The 14,916-nt window shown below is 47.3% G+C and overlaps 2 protein-coding genes across 4 annotated transcripts in view; both read right to left on the bottom strand.

The window, feature by feature from the left end:
• Nucleotides 1–2,636, bottom strand: part of SPATA22 (spermatogenesis associated 22) — a 68,754-nt gene extending 66,118 nt beyond the window's left edge. For both annotated transcript variants that reach the window (XM_012501569.2, XM_003277835.4), the window contains exon 1: nt 2,197–2,636. The gene's annotated coding sequence lies outside the window, so the exon portion shown is untranslated. The remainder of the gene's footprint in view (nt 1–2,196) is intronic.
• TRPV3 (transient receptor potential cation channel subfamily V member 3) overlaps nt 1,975–14,916 on the bottom strand; it is a 42,713-nt gene continuing 29,771 nt past the window's right edge. The window contains exons 13-18 of one of the 2 annotated variants that reach the window (XM_030800075.1): nt 12,557–12,722; nt 9,323–9,389; nt 7,361–7,635; nt 5,256–5,368; nt 3,384–3,463; nt 1,975–2,797 (exon numbers count right to left, since the gene is read on the bottom strand). In XM_030800075.1, the coding sequence (XP_030655935.1) occupies nt 2,700–2,797; nt 3,384–3,463; nt 5,256–5,368; nt 7,361–7,635; nt 9,323–9,389; nt 12,557–12,722 (799 nt within the window). In that variant the 3' untranslated portion in view covers nt 1,975–2,699. The remainder of the gene's footprint in view (nt 2,798–3,383; nt 3,464–5,255; nt 5,369–7,360; nt 7,636–9,322; nt 9,390–12,556; nt 12,723–14,916) is intronic. The other variant, XM_030800074.1, reaches the window with a different exon arrangement.

Here is a 14,916-nt window from a genome sequence, read left to right as displayed (position 1 = left end):
TCCAGCCTGCACAGCTCTGATATGACCTTCCTGCATGACCTTGCCCAAGTACACATTCCTCTCGGAGCATTAGCCTCCGGGGGTAAAATGAAGGAAGTGGTCCTTTTCACTCTGATGCTTCTTGACTCATGGCTTCCCTTGGTAAACCTACCTAGGCTCAGATCTTTTGGCTGAAAGCCTTTTGGAGTGGACACTGTTGGGAAGAATATCCAATACAGAAAATGGTCTTGCCAACAAATTCCATCCAGACCCACAGACAGCAGATCACCAAAACGTGGGAGAGACAAACATCCATGTGGCTCTCCATTCGCCACTGGGACAAAAGCTGGCAGGTTAGGCAAATAGAAATCAATAATTGGCTTTATCCATTGACATCTGAGTCAAAGCAGTTCTGGATATGGCTTTATCCGTAACAGATATGGCTTTATCCATTAATGGATATAACTTTCTCCATTAATATCTAAGTCAAAGCAATTCTGGATATGGCTTTATCCATAACAGATATGGCTTTATCCATTAATGGATATAACTTTCTCCATTAATATCTGAGTCAAGCATTCTGGATATCTTAATTAATATCTGAGTCAAAGCAATTCTGGATATGGCTTTATCCATAACAGATATGGCTTTATCCATTAATGGATATAACTTTCTCCATTAATATCTGAGTCAAAGCAATTCTGGAATTCCCAGCTCCATAGTGTAGAGCGTGGCGTCATGAATCCAAACCACTTCCTTTCAGACAAAGATGTCTGTTCAGGCTTAATGCGGGTAGCCAACTCCAGATGTGGAATGCTGATTTGTACAATCTCCAGGCTCAAAGGGACCTTAAACTTCTTCCAATGACCATTTTCAACAACATTCCTCATTAAGTGCTTGACCAGCTTCTGCTTACACATCTCCAACATCTGGAGTAGTTGCTGGATTCTACTGAGCCAAAATCTTTCTCAGTTTCCTAGTTCTGCCCATTCTGGAACACATCCGCTCCTCCTGCCTCTAGGACAGTCCCCCTCAAATCTTCTCTTCTTCAGAGGCCCATGCCCAGCCCCAACCACTGTGGCTTAGAGCACGCGGTTACTCCCTGGGTCCGCTGGGAGGGCACGGGCTGCTGTGGATGGTGAAGCCTCACACACCCCAGCCCACCTCTCCCCAGCCGGCCCCATCAGGGCCACAGAGTCTCTATCTGTCCAGCTAGTCTGGCACACAGAGTGGCCCAGGGCAGAGAAACCGGCCCAGAGGGCACTGCTAGGCCCGGACTCCTCAGTTTGCCTCAAGCCAGATGAACTAATCAATCGCCATGTTATCTGAAGGCCAAATTTCTATTTCTGCTATTTAAGATTAACACTTATGGTTACTATTTTTATAATTCCACCTCGAACATTTTTACATGAATCCTTTCACCAGACAATGGCGGCAGAGTGGATGTTCTGGTGGTTTTGGCCGCAGTCACCTGGAAAATCCTTCCGTCTCCACTTCACCTCTGCCCCCCAGACTGACTCCGTGTCATTTCAGAAGGAGAACATCAGAGGATGAGGACCTAAAAATAAGCTCGAAGTCTTGGCAGATGCTTCTCTCTCACAAGCTTCCCCTTTAGCTTCAAAATTCACAGTTAAAAGAAAAAAAAACTTCGTACCAAAGCAATTGAGGCATTTTGTTAAATTCCCCCACCGAGACATACTGAGGTATGCGACTAACTGCTGAGTGCTAAGATGGTATCGATCGAGCACCTGCTATTTCTGCTTCAGCTGAAGCCACGATCCCAGCACAGAGGCTACTGCGAGGCCAGGACAAGGAAAAGAGCCAGGCCCTTTCACCCAGATCGCAGCGGCCCAGCAGGACTTGCTGTCTCATGCAGACTTTTGTGTGTGTGAAGAAAAGCTTTTTGTCTTGCTCTGGGCACCCTGAGGCCAAATATATAATACTTACATCCAGCCCCAAAGTCCCCAATCTGTCTCCACTTTTAAAATCACATACTTCATTGTAGTAATTTTCACTCCCAAATGAAATGTCTTTTCCATATTGAAAGTTAAAACCCTGTGTTAATTATGCTACTAAAAACATCTCTCAGCTTGAGATAGTTTGAACCTTGGGGTGCCAGGAGACGTTCACTCCAAGGATGGTCTCCTTTTCCCTGAAGGGTTCCAGAAGGGCATTTCCAGAGCGCATTCCCCTCCTCCCCCAGGATATCCGCCTTACCTCCGTACCCCCCACACTCTGGGATGGAATCAAGGGTCTCCCACAAATTCAGGCAACCCAGTCACAGCAGGAGAGATGGTACAATGTGTGGGCTGGGGTTGGGGCTGACAGGGGGAAGCTGTAGGAGGAAAGACGCCTCTCCCTCCTCCTCAAGGCTCCTGCCCCTTCCCCGCCACCCATCTCTCCCAGCCAAGCTGACCTGCAATTGGTAAAACCAGAGGCTTCACCCAGGACTTCAGGAGGCTCCCAGGCTCCAGACTGCTGCTGGCTGTAGGTTTACACCAACTCTTTGCCAAGTAACAAAATCCAGGATGTTTCCCACTCAGACAAACTGACAACTGCCCCTCAGTTCAGGCACCCACTGAGCACTGAGCATGAGGGTGCACTCTGCTTCTAGGCCAGCAGAGCCGGACTCCACCATCCCTCGAATCCTCTCTGCAGAGTCGGTGACTCCGCCTGCAGCGCCAGACAGCGCACGCGCACACCAGCTCTGGGGTCCGCTTCTACACCGACGTTTCCGGGAACTCCTCTATTTCTTCAAATGCATTGAGAGTGGTTTTGCTGTTGTTCCTGGAAGAATCTTGGATTTCGTTGAAATCTGCTTTTTAAAAAATATATATTTTAGAAATATATCACTCTGCATAATGTGTTTCTTTTTTCTTTTTCTTTTCTTTTTTTTTTTTTTTTTTTGAGATGGAGTTTGACTCTTGTCACCCAGGCTGGAGTGCAGTGGTGCGATCTCAGCTCACGGCAACCCCCACCTCCCAGGTTCAAGCAATTCTCCTGACTCAGCCTCCCGAGTAGCTGGGATTATAGGCACCTGCCACCACGTTCGGCTAATTTTTGTATCTTTAGTAGAGACGGGGTTTCACCATGTTGGCCAGGCTGGTCTCAAACTCCTGACCTCAGGTGATTCACCCGACTCAGCCTCCCTAAGTGCTGGGATTACAGGCGTGAGCCACCATGCCCGGCCTGCATGATGTGTTTCTATGGCTTAGGGCTACACCATTTTAAAAGTTGTGCCAACTAGGGTTCTAAAAGTCAGAGCTGGAAGAGACCTAAGAAGCATTTCCATTCAACCCTCCCATTTGACAGATGGCGAAAGTCAGGACCCTTAGACTTGATCTGCCCAAGGTTACATGGTCTGAGACAGGAGCGGACACCATGTCACCTCACAGCGACAGTACCTGTTCGTCTTACAGGCCCCGGGTCTTCGTTAAGGAAGGAGACGTGCGTCTTCCATTCAGTCCACTTCACTTCATTGATCCTGCAAGTGTGATCATCACTCTTACTATTTCACCAGTGCCTCACTGAGTACAAACAAATAGCCCTGTGTTTGGGACGTCCTGGTGTCTACACAGCTCCCCATCTGTCTGTCCTAGATCAGGAGCACCCCTGACCCGAGGGGTCACACCAAAGTTGTTGGAGTTCGAACTCTATCCCCATCTCCATGTCCCCAGGCCTCAGAGAATCAGTTCTCCTTCCACTGTAGGGAACTCGGAAATCCTGCAAGTTGCCCAGACAGGTGTAAAGGGTCCAACCTCAGATACCAGCTGCTGTGCCTGACTAGTGACAGCCCAGGGGGAAGCGGGGACAGACAGAGGGAGGGCCCAGGCCACAGGGGTGTGAAGATTAAACTCCAAGTGTAACAGGGGTTGAGGAGGCACAAAGAGCCTGTGGTCAGGGTCTATGCCCCAAGAAGAGTAGGTGGCATCTGAGTTGTGAGAATACAACCATAGGCATTGATGTGACTTAAATTCACATCCAGAGAACATCTCTAGAGTGAGGGTGGCAACATCAGAACTGTTTGTTAGGGTAATGATTGCAGTCAGAAATGATGCTTTCCATGGGGTGGGGTTTCAGTCAGAGAAGTGGGTTAAGGTTAGGGTCATACTCAAAGAAGGTGGTCTGTAGGCTCAGGCAGTTGGGTCAGGGTAGGAGGAGGTGGGCTTACCAGAAAAGGTGTTCATGGGGCCGGGCACCGTGGCTTACGCCTGTAATCCCAGCACTTTGGGAGGCCGAGGCGGTGGGGGTGGATCACTTGAGGCCAGGAGTTCAAGACCAGCCTGGCCAACGTGATGAAACCCCGTGTCTACTAAAAATACAAAAATTATCCAGGCGTGCTGGCGTGTGCCTGTAGTCCCAGCTACTGGGGAGGCTGAGGCATGAGAATCACTTTAACCAGGGAGGTGGAGGTTGCAGTGAGCAGAGATCCCACCACTGCACTCCAGCCTGGAACTCCGTTTAAAAAAAAAAAAAGAAAAGGTGGTCATAGGATATGTAAGGACTTAAAAAAAAAAATCCAAAAGCCAGAGATCTGTCAAAGTAGCCGTGTCACTTTCCATCTGCCAGAGGCAAAAGGGGCCTCAAGTCACCCGGGGTCACAGGAACTCACACAGGGTAAACAGCAGGAAAAGGAGTACTCAGCAGGCAGATCTTCCCTAAACCAGATAGCGAACAGAGAGAGACCGTGGAGGCACCTCCGAAAAGGCAGAGACAGGGGCTGGGTGCGGCGGCTCACGCCTGTAATCCCAGCACTTTGGGAGGCTGAGGTGGGTGGATCACCTGAGGTCAGGAGTTCGAGACCAGCTTGACCAACATAGTGAAACTCTGCTTCTACTAAAAACACAAAATTAGCCAGGTGTGGTGGCGCATGCCTGTAATCCCAGCTACTCGGGAGGCTGAGGCAGGAGAATCACTTGAACCCGGGAGGCAGAGGTTGCAATGAGCGAAGATTGCGCCACTGCACTCCCGCCCGGGCAACAAGAGCAAAACTCCGTCTCAAAAAAAAAAAGAAAAAAAGAAAGAAAGAAAAATGCAGAGAGGGGAGCCACTGTTGGCAGTCTCCTTCTCTTTCTCTTCTGAAGCTCGGGAACCCCCATCCCAGGGCCTGCAACCCCATAAGCAAATTCCTTCTTCCGAGGGGGCCACTGTAAGAGACAGTAGCTGTGGTTATGGTGAGCAAGGGGCAGCACTGTTTCTCTAACATCTTGTCACTGACCTGCTCCTCTCTACCCACCCCAAAGACCACCGCCCCAGGGCCCTTCTCCCTTTGTTACCGCAAACACAGTCGGAAATCTCCCTCGGCCACTTTGCACAGCTCTCCCATCCGGAATCTGCTCCTCAGCCATTCTGGTAACATTTTCTCAAACTCCAAGATGGTCCTGGCTCTCTGGGGACATAAGCAAGTCTAAGGAGTAGGCATTCACACTCACAAGCACACCCAAATGCACACACACTGTCAGAGAGCCCACTCCACCCTCACCTCATGCTTAATGCATAGATCGCAAGGGTTTGACTAATCTACAGAATTCAAAGACAAAAAAGCAGGCCGGGCACAGTGGCTCACGCCTATAATCCCAGCACTTTGGGAGGCCAAGGTGGGTGGATCACCTGAGGTCAGGAGTTCGAGACCAGCCTGGCCAACATGGCGAAACCCCATTTCTACTAAAAACACAAAAATTAGGGCTAAGCGCGACGGCTCTTGCCTGTAATCCCAGCACTTTGGGAAGCCAAGGCGGGTGGATCACCTGAGGTCAGGAGTTCGAGACCAGCCTGGCCAACATGGCGAAACCCCATCTCTACTAAAAACACAAAAATTAGCTAGGCGTGTGTCAGGTGCCTATAATCCCAGCTACTCAAGAGGCTGAGGCAGGAGAATCACTTGAACCTGGAGGTTGGAGGTTGCAGTGAGTCAAGATCCCATCATTGCACTCCAGCCTGGGTGACAGAGCGAAACTTTCCGTGATATAAATAATATTTCTGAAAGCCCAGGAGCTTCCTATCTGACAGTGCTGGGGTCCTGGAATCCCATGGCAGAAGACTGTTCAAACATCATTTAGTCCCACCCTCTCCCCGGCTTGGAATCTCTGCAGTTTCCTGGCCATAATTTTTCCAGTCTCTCTTGAACAGTATCAACAAACCAATTAAGAGGGCCTTGGCTGGGCGCAGTGGCTCACTCCTGTAATCCCAGCACTTTGGGAGGCTGAGGCGGGAGAATCGCTTTGAGCTCAGGAGTAAGAGACCAGCCTGGGCAACGTGGTGAAACCGCATCTCTACAAAAAATACAAAAATGACCCAGGAGTGGTGGCGCATGCCTGTAATCCCAGCTACTAGGGAGGCTGAGGTGGGAGAATCGCTTGAGCCTGGGAGGCAGAGGTTGCAGTGAGCTGATATCGTGCCACTGCACTCCAGCCTAGGCAACAGAGCAAGACCCTGTCTCAAAAAAAAAAAAAAAAAAGGAGGGCCTTAACAGTGAGAAACTTCCATGTGTGACATCAAAGCTTTTCTCCCTGTAGTATTCCCATGTACATCTACCTTCCGGACCACAGAAGGGATCTGCTCCCTCTTTCACAGGTTCTTCTGCAGATATCCGAAGCACGCTCACCTTTTTCAATAAGCATTTCTTTTTTTTTTTCTTTTTTTGAGACAGAGTTTTTGCTCTGTCACCAGGCTGGAGTGCAATGGCACGATCTCGACTCACTGCAACCTCCACCTCCTGGGTTCAAGCGATTCTCCTGCCTCAGCCTCCCCAGTAGCTGGGATTACAGGCGCGTGCCACCACACCTGGCTAGTTTTTGTATTTTTAGTAGAGATGAGGTTTCACCATGTTGGCCAAGCTGGTGTCGAACTCTTGACCTCAGGTGATCCACCCGCTTCGGCCTTCCAAAGTGCTAAGAATACAGGGGTGAGCCACTATGCCCGGCCACCAACAACCATTTCTTAAGAGGCAGTCTCCAGTCCTCTCCCAAACCTGGTTACCACCTCTGGACCCATCCTATGCATTGGTTTCCTCAGCACGTAAGAAGTGTTCAGGCCAGGATGGAATACAGCAGAACTGTCACCTCCATTGTCCTAGACACTGTACTCCTCTTAATGCAACCTGAGGTCAAACTTCAACATCCACACATCACACTGTCAACCCTGAGCAGAGCACCCCCATGAGCCTGAGTTTTTCTACGCATGCTGTTGCACAGCCACACTTCCTAGACTCTACGCTCAAAGAACCTGGGCTAAGCCCTCCTCAAACCCGGCCACACACTGAGGAGCCTGTGCAGATTCTCAGGCCCCACCTTAGACCCACTGGTGCTGACAGTAGTCAACGGCCATGTGCTGAACTGAGTCCCGTGGAGGCCCCCACACTGGGGTCTCCACCTAGACTCACCTGCAGGCGCCAGATGCGCTCACTCTCCTTGGAGACGTTCTCCACAGTCTCGCCCATCAGAGCAATGAGCATGTTGAGGAGCAGAACGAAGGTGAGGATGACGTAGGTGATGAGCAGGAACAGAAAGAGAATGGGATACTTGGAGTTCTGCTGGATGTTCAGGTCGCCCAGGCCTATGGTGAGCTTGAAGAGTTCCAGCACTGCATCGCTGAAGCTGCCGTAGGAGCTGCAGTCCTTGCTGTCTTTGGCACACTTCTCGATCAGCGAGGCCAGGGCTAAGGGAACATAACAGGGTGCTCTCCTCAGCTCTCTGCCTGGTGAATTACTCTACAAGCTTGCATGTATTTGCCCACGTGACAAGCCTGCTGCCTCTTTCTCTCTGGCCATTAAATCCCATCTCCAGCTTCAGGTCCTCCCAAAGCCTCATAAGGCTGGCTTTTCTGCCCTGGCCTCCTGCAGAAAGCCCTTCCACCTAACAAAGCCCAGAGTCTTCTCTCCTTCCTCTACCCCACAGTCTGCCCTTGATCACTTGCAGCCTTGCAGAGCCGCTAATTCTAATCCATGTGTGTGTCCCTGGCTCCCCAGCTAGTCTTTGAGCTCCTGACTTCCTCTAGCCTGGGTCACCTCCCTCAAGGCTGTAAGATCCTGAATCTCCTCCTAATGCTCTGTCGTGAGTTCCCCATGAGCAAGACCAGGCTTACACTTCCATTCTTTCCAACACACCACAGTAGAGGTTCACTGCTGAATGGATGGATGGATATGGATGGATGGATGGATGGATGGATGGATGGATGGATGGATATGGATGGATGAATGGATGGATGGATATGGATGGATGGATGGATAATTAGATGGATGATTGGATGGATGGATGGATGGATGGATGGATGGATGGATGGATCGATGGATGGATGATTAGATGGATGGATGGATGGATGGATGATTGGATGGATGGATGGATGGATGGATGGATCGATGGATCAATGGATGGATGGATGGACAGATAAGTGGATGAGCAAATTAAATGAGAGAGTAAATAGATGGATGAATAAACAAGCAGGTGAAGGAGCAAATAAATAAGCAAATTGTGACCCGGAAAAGGTACCAGACAGATGGAAACAGCTACCTAATTTCAAATGTCAATGGTCACTGAAGAAAAGAAAAAAAAGCAACTGGTACATGGGGGAAAACGATATCTGTCTATGCAGAGGTTAACCAGATGGTGCTGTTCCCTCTGTCGTAAATGGAGAGATTTTAAGAGGGGGCTCCTTCCTGGTCCCAGCAGACCAGAGAGGCTCTCACAGTTATGTCTAAAGCAAACTGTGAGAGTAACATGATGTGAAATCCAAAGGAAGTCGCCTCAGGGCATTAATTTGCTCCTACTTTGCAAAGACCATCAATTGAGTTTCTGTGGACTTTAGTTTCCCCATCTGTTAAAATGGGGCTGAAAACACTTGCAGAACCTATCTTAGGTCGTGAGGGCCACGTAAGCAATGAATGGGAAAGCCAGAGCTATATACCACATGGTGAAGTTGGATTATGAGTGGCTGGCCTGGTTTGAATCCTGGAGTCTCTAAGCCTCAGTTACCTTATGATCGTGATGATGATTCCCACTTGATCAAGTTGTTGAGAGAAGTAAAAAGGTAATGCTTGATTAGGAGATATACCTAATGTAAACGACGAGTTAATGGGTGCAGCACACCAACATGGCACATGTATACATAGGTAACAAACCTGCATGTTGTGCACATGTACCCTAGAACTTAAAGTATAATTTTAAAAAAACATATATATATATATATATATACACATAAAGGTAATGCGTGGAAAATGCCAAGCATGGCAAGTGCCCCACTGGTAGCTGGTCTAATTGTTGCCAAGGCCGCCATGCACTTTGTCATTTTGACATCAGTATAAAGTGTTTATAAATGTGGGAGTTACTATTATTTATAAATCAATTACCTACTCCAAATCCAAGCAAAAACACGATATATACGAACAAGAACTTCAGAACATCATGCAAAATGACCTATAAAGAAATAAACATAATTCAAGTGTAAGGTGCAAGCACATATTCACAGTACCCTGATCTTCCTGCTTCCCACCCTCTCCCACCCCCCAGCCTAACTGTCTCTTCACTTGGGCCACTCTCCCTTCCCCCAGCCAAATCCTCCTGATGCTCCAAGGCTCAGCTCTGGATCCCGCCTCCTGCAGGAAGCCTTCTGCTTCTGCTCCAGCCCCAGGTTCTCTTCTCCCTGTGATTCACCCTGTACCTTTCACCATAGGGTCTCACATCTGGAATCCTCACACTTCCTGGGGGCAGTGGCATGCTGGAGCCAGCTCAGAACAGCTTGCAAGAGCTGATCGTTAAATTCTTATGAAGCTTGTGAGCTGGTTGTTAAACACAGCCATTATTCAGAACTAAATCAAACTTTCAGTTATCAGATGAATAAGTTCTGGGGATCTGATAGGCAGCATGATGACTACAGTTAACAATACTGTGTTGTGTACTAGAAATTTGCTAAGAGAATAGATCATAAATGTTCTCACCACACACAAAGAAATGGCAACTATGTGAGGTGATGGGTGTGTTAACTAATTTGAAATTGGAAATCATTTCACAATATATACCTATATCAAATCCTCACATTGTACATCTTAAATTATCTTAAATTTATACAATTATATATGTCAACTATACCTCAATAAAGCTGGGGGTAAAGAAATTATTATTTGTATTGCCAAAAACTTAAAACATATAAACTTACAATTAAATTAAAATAAGTTATATTTAAAACAAAGACAGGCCGGGGCACAGTGACTCACACCTGTAATCCCAACACTTTGAGAGGCTGAGGTGGGTGGATCGCCTGAGGTCAGGAGTTGGAGGCCAGCCTGGCCAACATGGCGAAACCCTGTCTCTACTAAAAATACAAAAATTAGCTGGGTGTGGTGGCACACACCTGTGATCCCAGCTACTCCAGAGGCTGAGGCAGGAGAATTGCTTGAACCCAGGAGTAAGAGGTTGCAGCGAGCCTAGATCGCACCACTGCACTCCAGCCTGGGAGGCAGAGCAAGACTCTGTCTCAAATAATTAATTAATTCATTCATTCATTAATTTAATTAAATAAAACAAAGACAATAAATGTTCAAAACTCATCCCTGTCCAGTTATTTCACTATATTTACAATTGTGTGTGCTTTTGAGGTTACTTATCTCTATCATAGCCATAAGGTGGGAATTCTAGAGTGATGTGGATCTGCATGTTTCTCCCTAACTCCATGTCCAGTAACATAAAGTTGGCAGCTGGAAATTGGCCTTGAGAGGAGAACAGTAGTCTGCCCTTCTGTTCGGTTTTACTTTCTGCAGTTTTGGTTGCCTGTGGTCAACTAAGACCCAGAAATATTACACACAATGCAATATTCTGAGAGAGACAACATTCACATACTTTTATTACAGTATATTGCTATCATTGTTCTGTTAGTGATTGCCATTAATCTCACTGGGCCTAATTTATAAAATAAATTTTATAAATTCCACATAGCCAGCTGAGTCTTAGAATAATTTGTTGCTTTGTTTTTTGCGCCCCAGCACTTTAGGAGGCCAAGGCGGGCGGATCGCCTGAGGTCAAGAGTTGAAGACCAGCCTGGCCAACATGGTGAAACCCGGACTCTACTAAAAATACAAAAATTAGCTGGGCATGGTGCATGCCTGTAGTCCCAGCTACTCAGGAGGCTGGGGCGGGAGAACTGTTTGAACCCGGGAGGCAGAGGTTGCAGTGAGCCGAGATCGCACTATTGCGCTCCGGCCTGGGCAACAGAGCAAGACTCGGTCACAAAAAAAAAAAAAAAAAAAAAAGCAAAAAATTATTCTAAGACTCAACCGGCTAAGTGGAATTTACAATAAATTGTATTGTATAGTATATTTTCATAGTATATGTATAGGAAAAAGCATAGCATATTATATAGGGTTTGGTGCTATCTGCAGTTTCAGGCATTCATGGAGGGTCTTAGAACATTTCCCCCCAAGATTAAGGGGGGGGCTACTGTATTTACATCATGAAAATTGGTAAATGCCACAAATCAGAGATTGATTGACTCACTGTTTTGTTGATATCTAGATCTAAATGATTTAAGACAGTGATGGAGAAACTATTAATCCAATTAAATTTTAAAATATGTTCTGTCTGCAGCCTTTACATTGTGTATAGCACAAAAATATCAACAGAATATTCTTCTGATATTTGCAAACTAGTATCCAATTCAGCAAAGAAGTTGCTCACATCATTGATAAACAAGTAAAGTTCAACATAAATCTTAATTGTTTCACTTTAATCACTGCTTATAAAGAAAACTCTCAACCAACATTCATGTCTGAATAGCACTCTTTTGTCAATTGCAACCAAAGGTTGACAACAAAAACCAGAATTCAATAAAAGGCAACAAATAGGCCGGGCGCGGTGGCTCACGCCTGTAATCCCAGCACTTTGGGAGGCCGAGGGGGGCGGATCACCTGAGGTCAGGAGTTCAAGACCATCCTGGCCAACATGCTGAAACCCCGTCTCTACTAAAAATACAAAAATTAGCTGGGCGTGGTGGTGCATGCCTGTGATCCCAGCTACTCCGGAGGCTGAGGCAGGAGAATGGGTTGAACCCAGGAGGAAGAGGTTGCAGCAAGCCGAGATCTCACCACTGCACTCTGGCCTGGGCAGCAGAGCAAGACTCAGTCTCAAAAAAAAAAAAAAAGCAACAAATTATTCTGAGACTCAACTGGCTACGTGCAATTTACAATAAATTGTATTGTATATTTTCATTATTTGCAAATTGTGTGATACACATCGTTTGTATAGTAAAATGTATGATAAGTGTATGTGTATACATATGGAATATACATATTCCACCTACACACACACATACACACACAGAACAGTTGTTAAATGTTTACCGGCACGCCACTGCCCAGGGGTGAGAACATTCCTCCACAAAGTGTACCCCTCCCCAGCACCCCACAAGCCTGGGGGACTTAAGGTCTCGACACTTAAAGCCTGACCGAAAGCAAAGGCAGCGTGTGGCATTCGGCAGGAAGAGCAGTGGCCTGCCCCCTGGTAAACCCCTCTTCCGCTCCAGATCTCAGTTTCCCCATCTGAAAAATAGCCATCCTCCGAGGGCCCTCCCACCGGCGCAGCTCCCAACGCACCTTCTGGATCATGACGCTGTACATGCCCATGGACTGGAAGCCCCGCGTATAGTAGAGCATGTTCGCCCAGCCCAGGGCCATGGCCAGCACGAGGCAGGCGAGGTACTCTTTGTAGGCAAACAAGTACAAGAAGACAGACAGTATCACAAGCACAGCTTGGATAAAACTGTTCAGGAGACACAGGAGACACGGGCCTTACTTACTTCTCAGCATCAGGGCAAAGATATGCAAATCCCCCAAACCTCCCTTAAACCCCCTGAACAGTCACCCCAGTGACGGATGCAGAAGAGACCAGAATCAGGCTGCCTCAGATCCATTTGGCTACCATAGAATTCAGCCTGTAGAGACATCACCAGATGCCACTCACAGTCTGTGGTAAGCTGATTGCAGCTGGTGGGGACTTAAAAAAAAGAAAAAACACACATCCACAGGGCCGCAGAAGATTCTAGGGTACTGCCCAGGAGGCCATATATTTTTTAAATTACCCACACGGGCCTGGTGTAGTGGCTGTTGCCTATAATCCCAACACTTTGGGAGGTCGAGGCAGGAGAAACGCTTCAGGCCAGGAGTTCAGGGCCAGCCTGAGCGACATAGTGAGACCTTGTCTCTACAAAAAAAAAAAAAAAGAAAAGAAAAATAATCTAAATCACCCACATAATTTCTGATTCCTGCATCGATTAGAGAACTACTGGAGTAGACCAAAGATGTGGTAAAGGATTGTATTTTTACCCAAAATGACAAAAACTGCCAATATCTATACTTATAAGCCAATCATACTTTTTAAATTGTGGTGTTTTTTTTGGGGGGTAGGGGGGCAGAGGCAGAGTCTTGCTCTGTCACCCAGGCTGGAGTGCAGTGGCATGAACTCTGCTCACTGCAACCTCTGCCTCCCAGGCTCAAGCGATTCTCCTGCCTCAGCCTCCCTAGTAGCTGGGATTACAGGCACCCGCCACCATGCCCAGCTCATTTTTGTATTTTTAGTAGAGACGGGGTTTCACCATGTTGGCCAGGCTGGTCTCGAACTTCTGACCTCAGGTGATGCACCCACCTCGGCCTCCCAAAGTGCTGGGATTACAGGCGTGAGCCAACGCGCCCAGCATTAAATCTTTTTAAAGTATGATATATGCTAAGTGAAATAAGCTAGGTGACTCCACTATGTGACTCCACATCTGAGGTACCTAAAATAGTCCAATTCACAGAGAAAGAAGGAAGAATTGTGGTTACAGGGGGCCGGGAAAGGAGAGGAATAGGGGCTGTTGTTTAAGGGGTATAGAGTTTGAGTTTTACGGGATGAAAACAGTTCTAAAGACTGATTGCCCAACAATGTGAATGTACATCACAGTACTGATTTGTATGCCTAAAAAATGGTTGCAATGCCAACTTTTATGCTATGTGTATTTTACCACAATCAATTTTTTTTTTTTGAGATGGAGTCTCACTCTGTCACCCAGGCTGAAGTACAGTGGCGTGATCTCAGCTCACTGCAGCCTCTGCCTCCCGGGTTCAAGCAATTCTCCTGCCTCAGCCTCCTGAGTAGTTGGTATTACAGGTGCATGCCACCACACAAGACTAATTTTTATATTTTTTGTAGAGAGAGGGGGTTTCACCAGACTGGTCTCAAACTCCTGAACTCCGATGATATGCCCACCTTGGCCTCCCAAAGTGCTGGGATTACAAGCATGAGCCATCGTGCCCGGCCCACAGTTAAAATGTTTTTAAGTACAATATATCACAAACATACAAAATCAATATCTACTCCTACACAGTCACATGCAGACATCTGCATAACAACCGTTATGCAGACATCTGGATAAAAACACTGTCTTATAACATCAGGCAGTTTCCAAAATGATAAAATAGCTAGCCAAAGTCACAACACAGGCACGATTGTAAGAAAAACCATCTGATTCATCAACTGCATTTTAGACTGAAATGAGGAAGAATGTCTCCCTCCACACTAACAAAACAAGAAGCAGAAGAGGCCGGCGCAGGAGCTCACAGCTGGAATCCCAGCACTCTGGGAGGCTGAGGCGGGCAGATCACTTGAGGTCAGGAGTTCAAGACCAGCCTGACCAACATGGCGAAACCCCGTCTCTACTAAAAATACAAAAAGTAGTCAGGTGTGATGGTGCACGTCTGTAATCCCAGCTACTCAGGAGGCTGAGGCAGGAGAATCGCTTGAATCTGGGAGGTGGAGGTTACAGTGAGCCGAGGTCGCGCCATTGCACTCCAGCCTGGGCAACAAAAGTGAAACTCCATTTGAATTTTAAAAGAAATGTAAAAAGGACTGCTAAGACTGTTCCTGCCTTCTCCATTCCATGCTGCCTTCTGCACGGGGCTCTGTGATGGATGGAGTTGGC

The sequence above is a fragment of the Nomascus leucogenys genome, chromosome 19 (genome assembly GCF_006542625.1).
Source record: "Nomascus leucogenys isolate Asia chromosome 19, Asia_NLE_v1, whole genome shotgun sequence".
Taxonomy (NCBI): domain Eukaryota; kingdom Metazoa; phylum Chordata; class Mammalia; order Primates; family Hylobatidae; genus Nomascus; species Nomascus leucogenys.
Note: the sequence above shows the minus strand (reverse complement) of the source record. Positions and strands in the feature narration are given on the sequence as shown.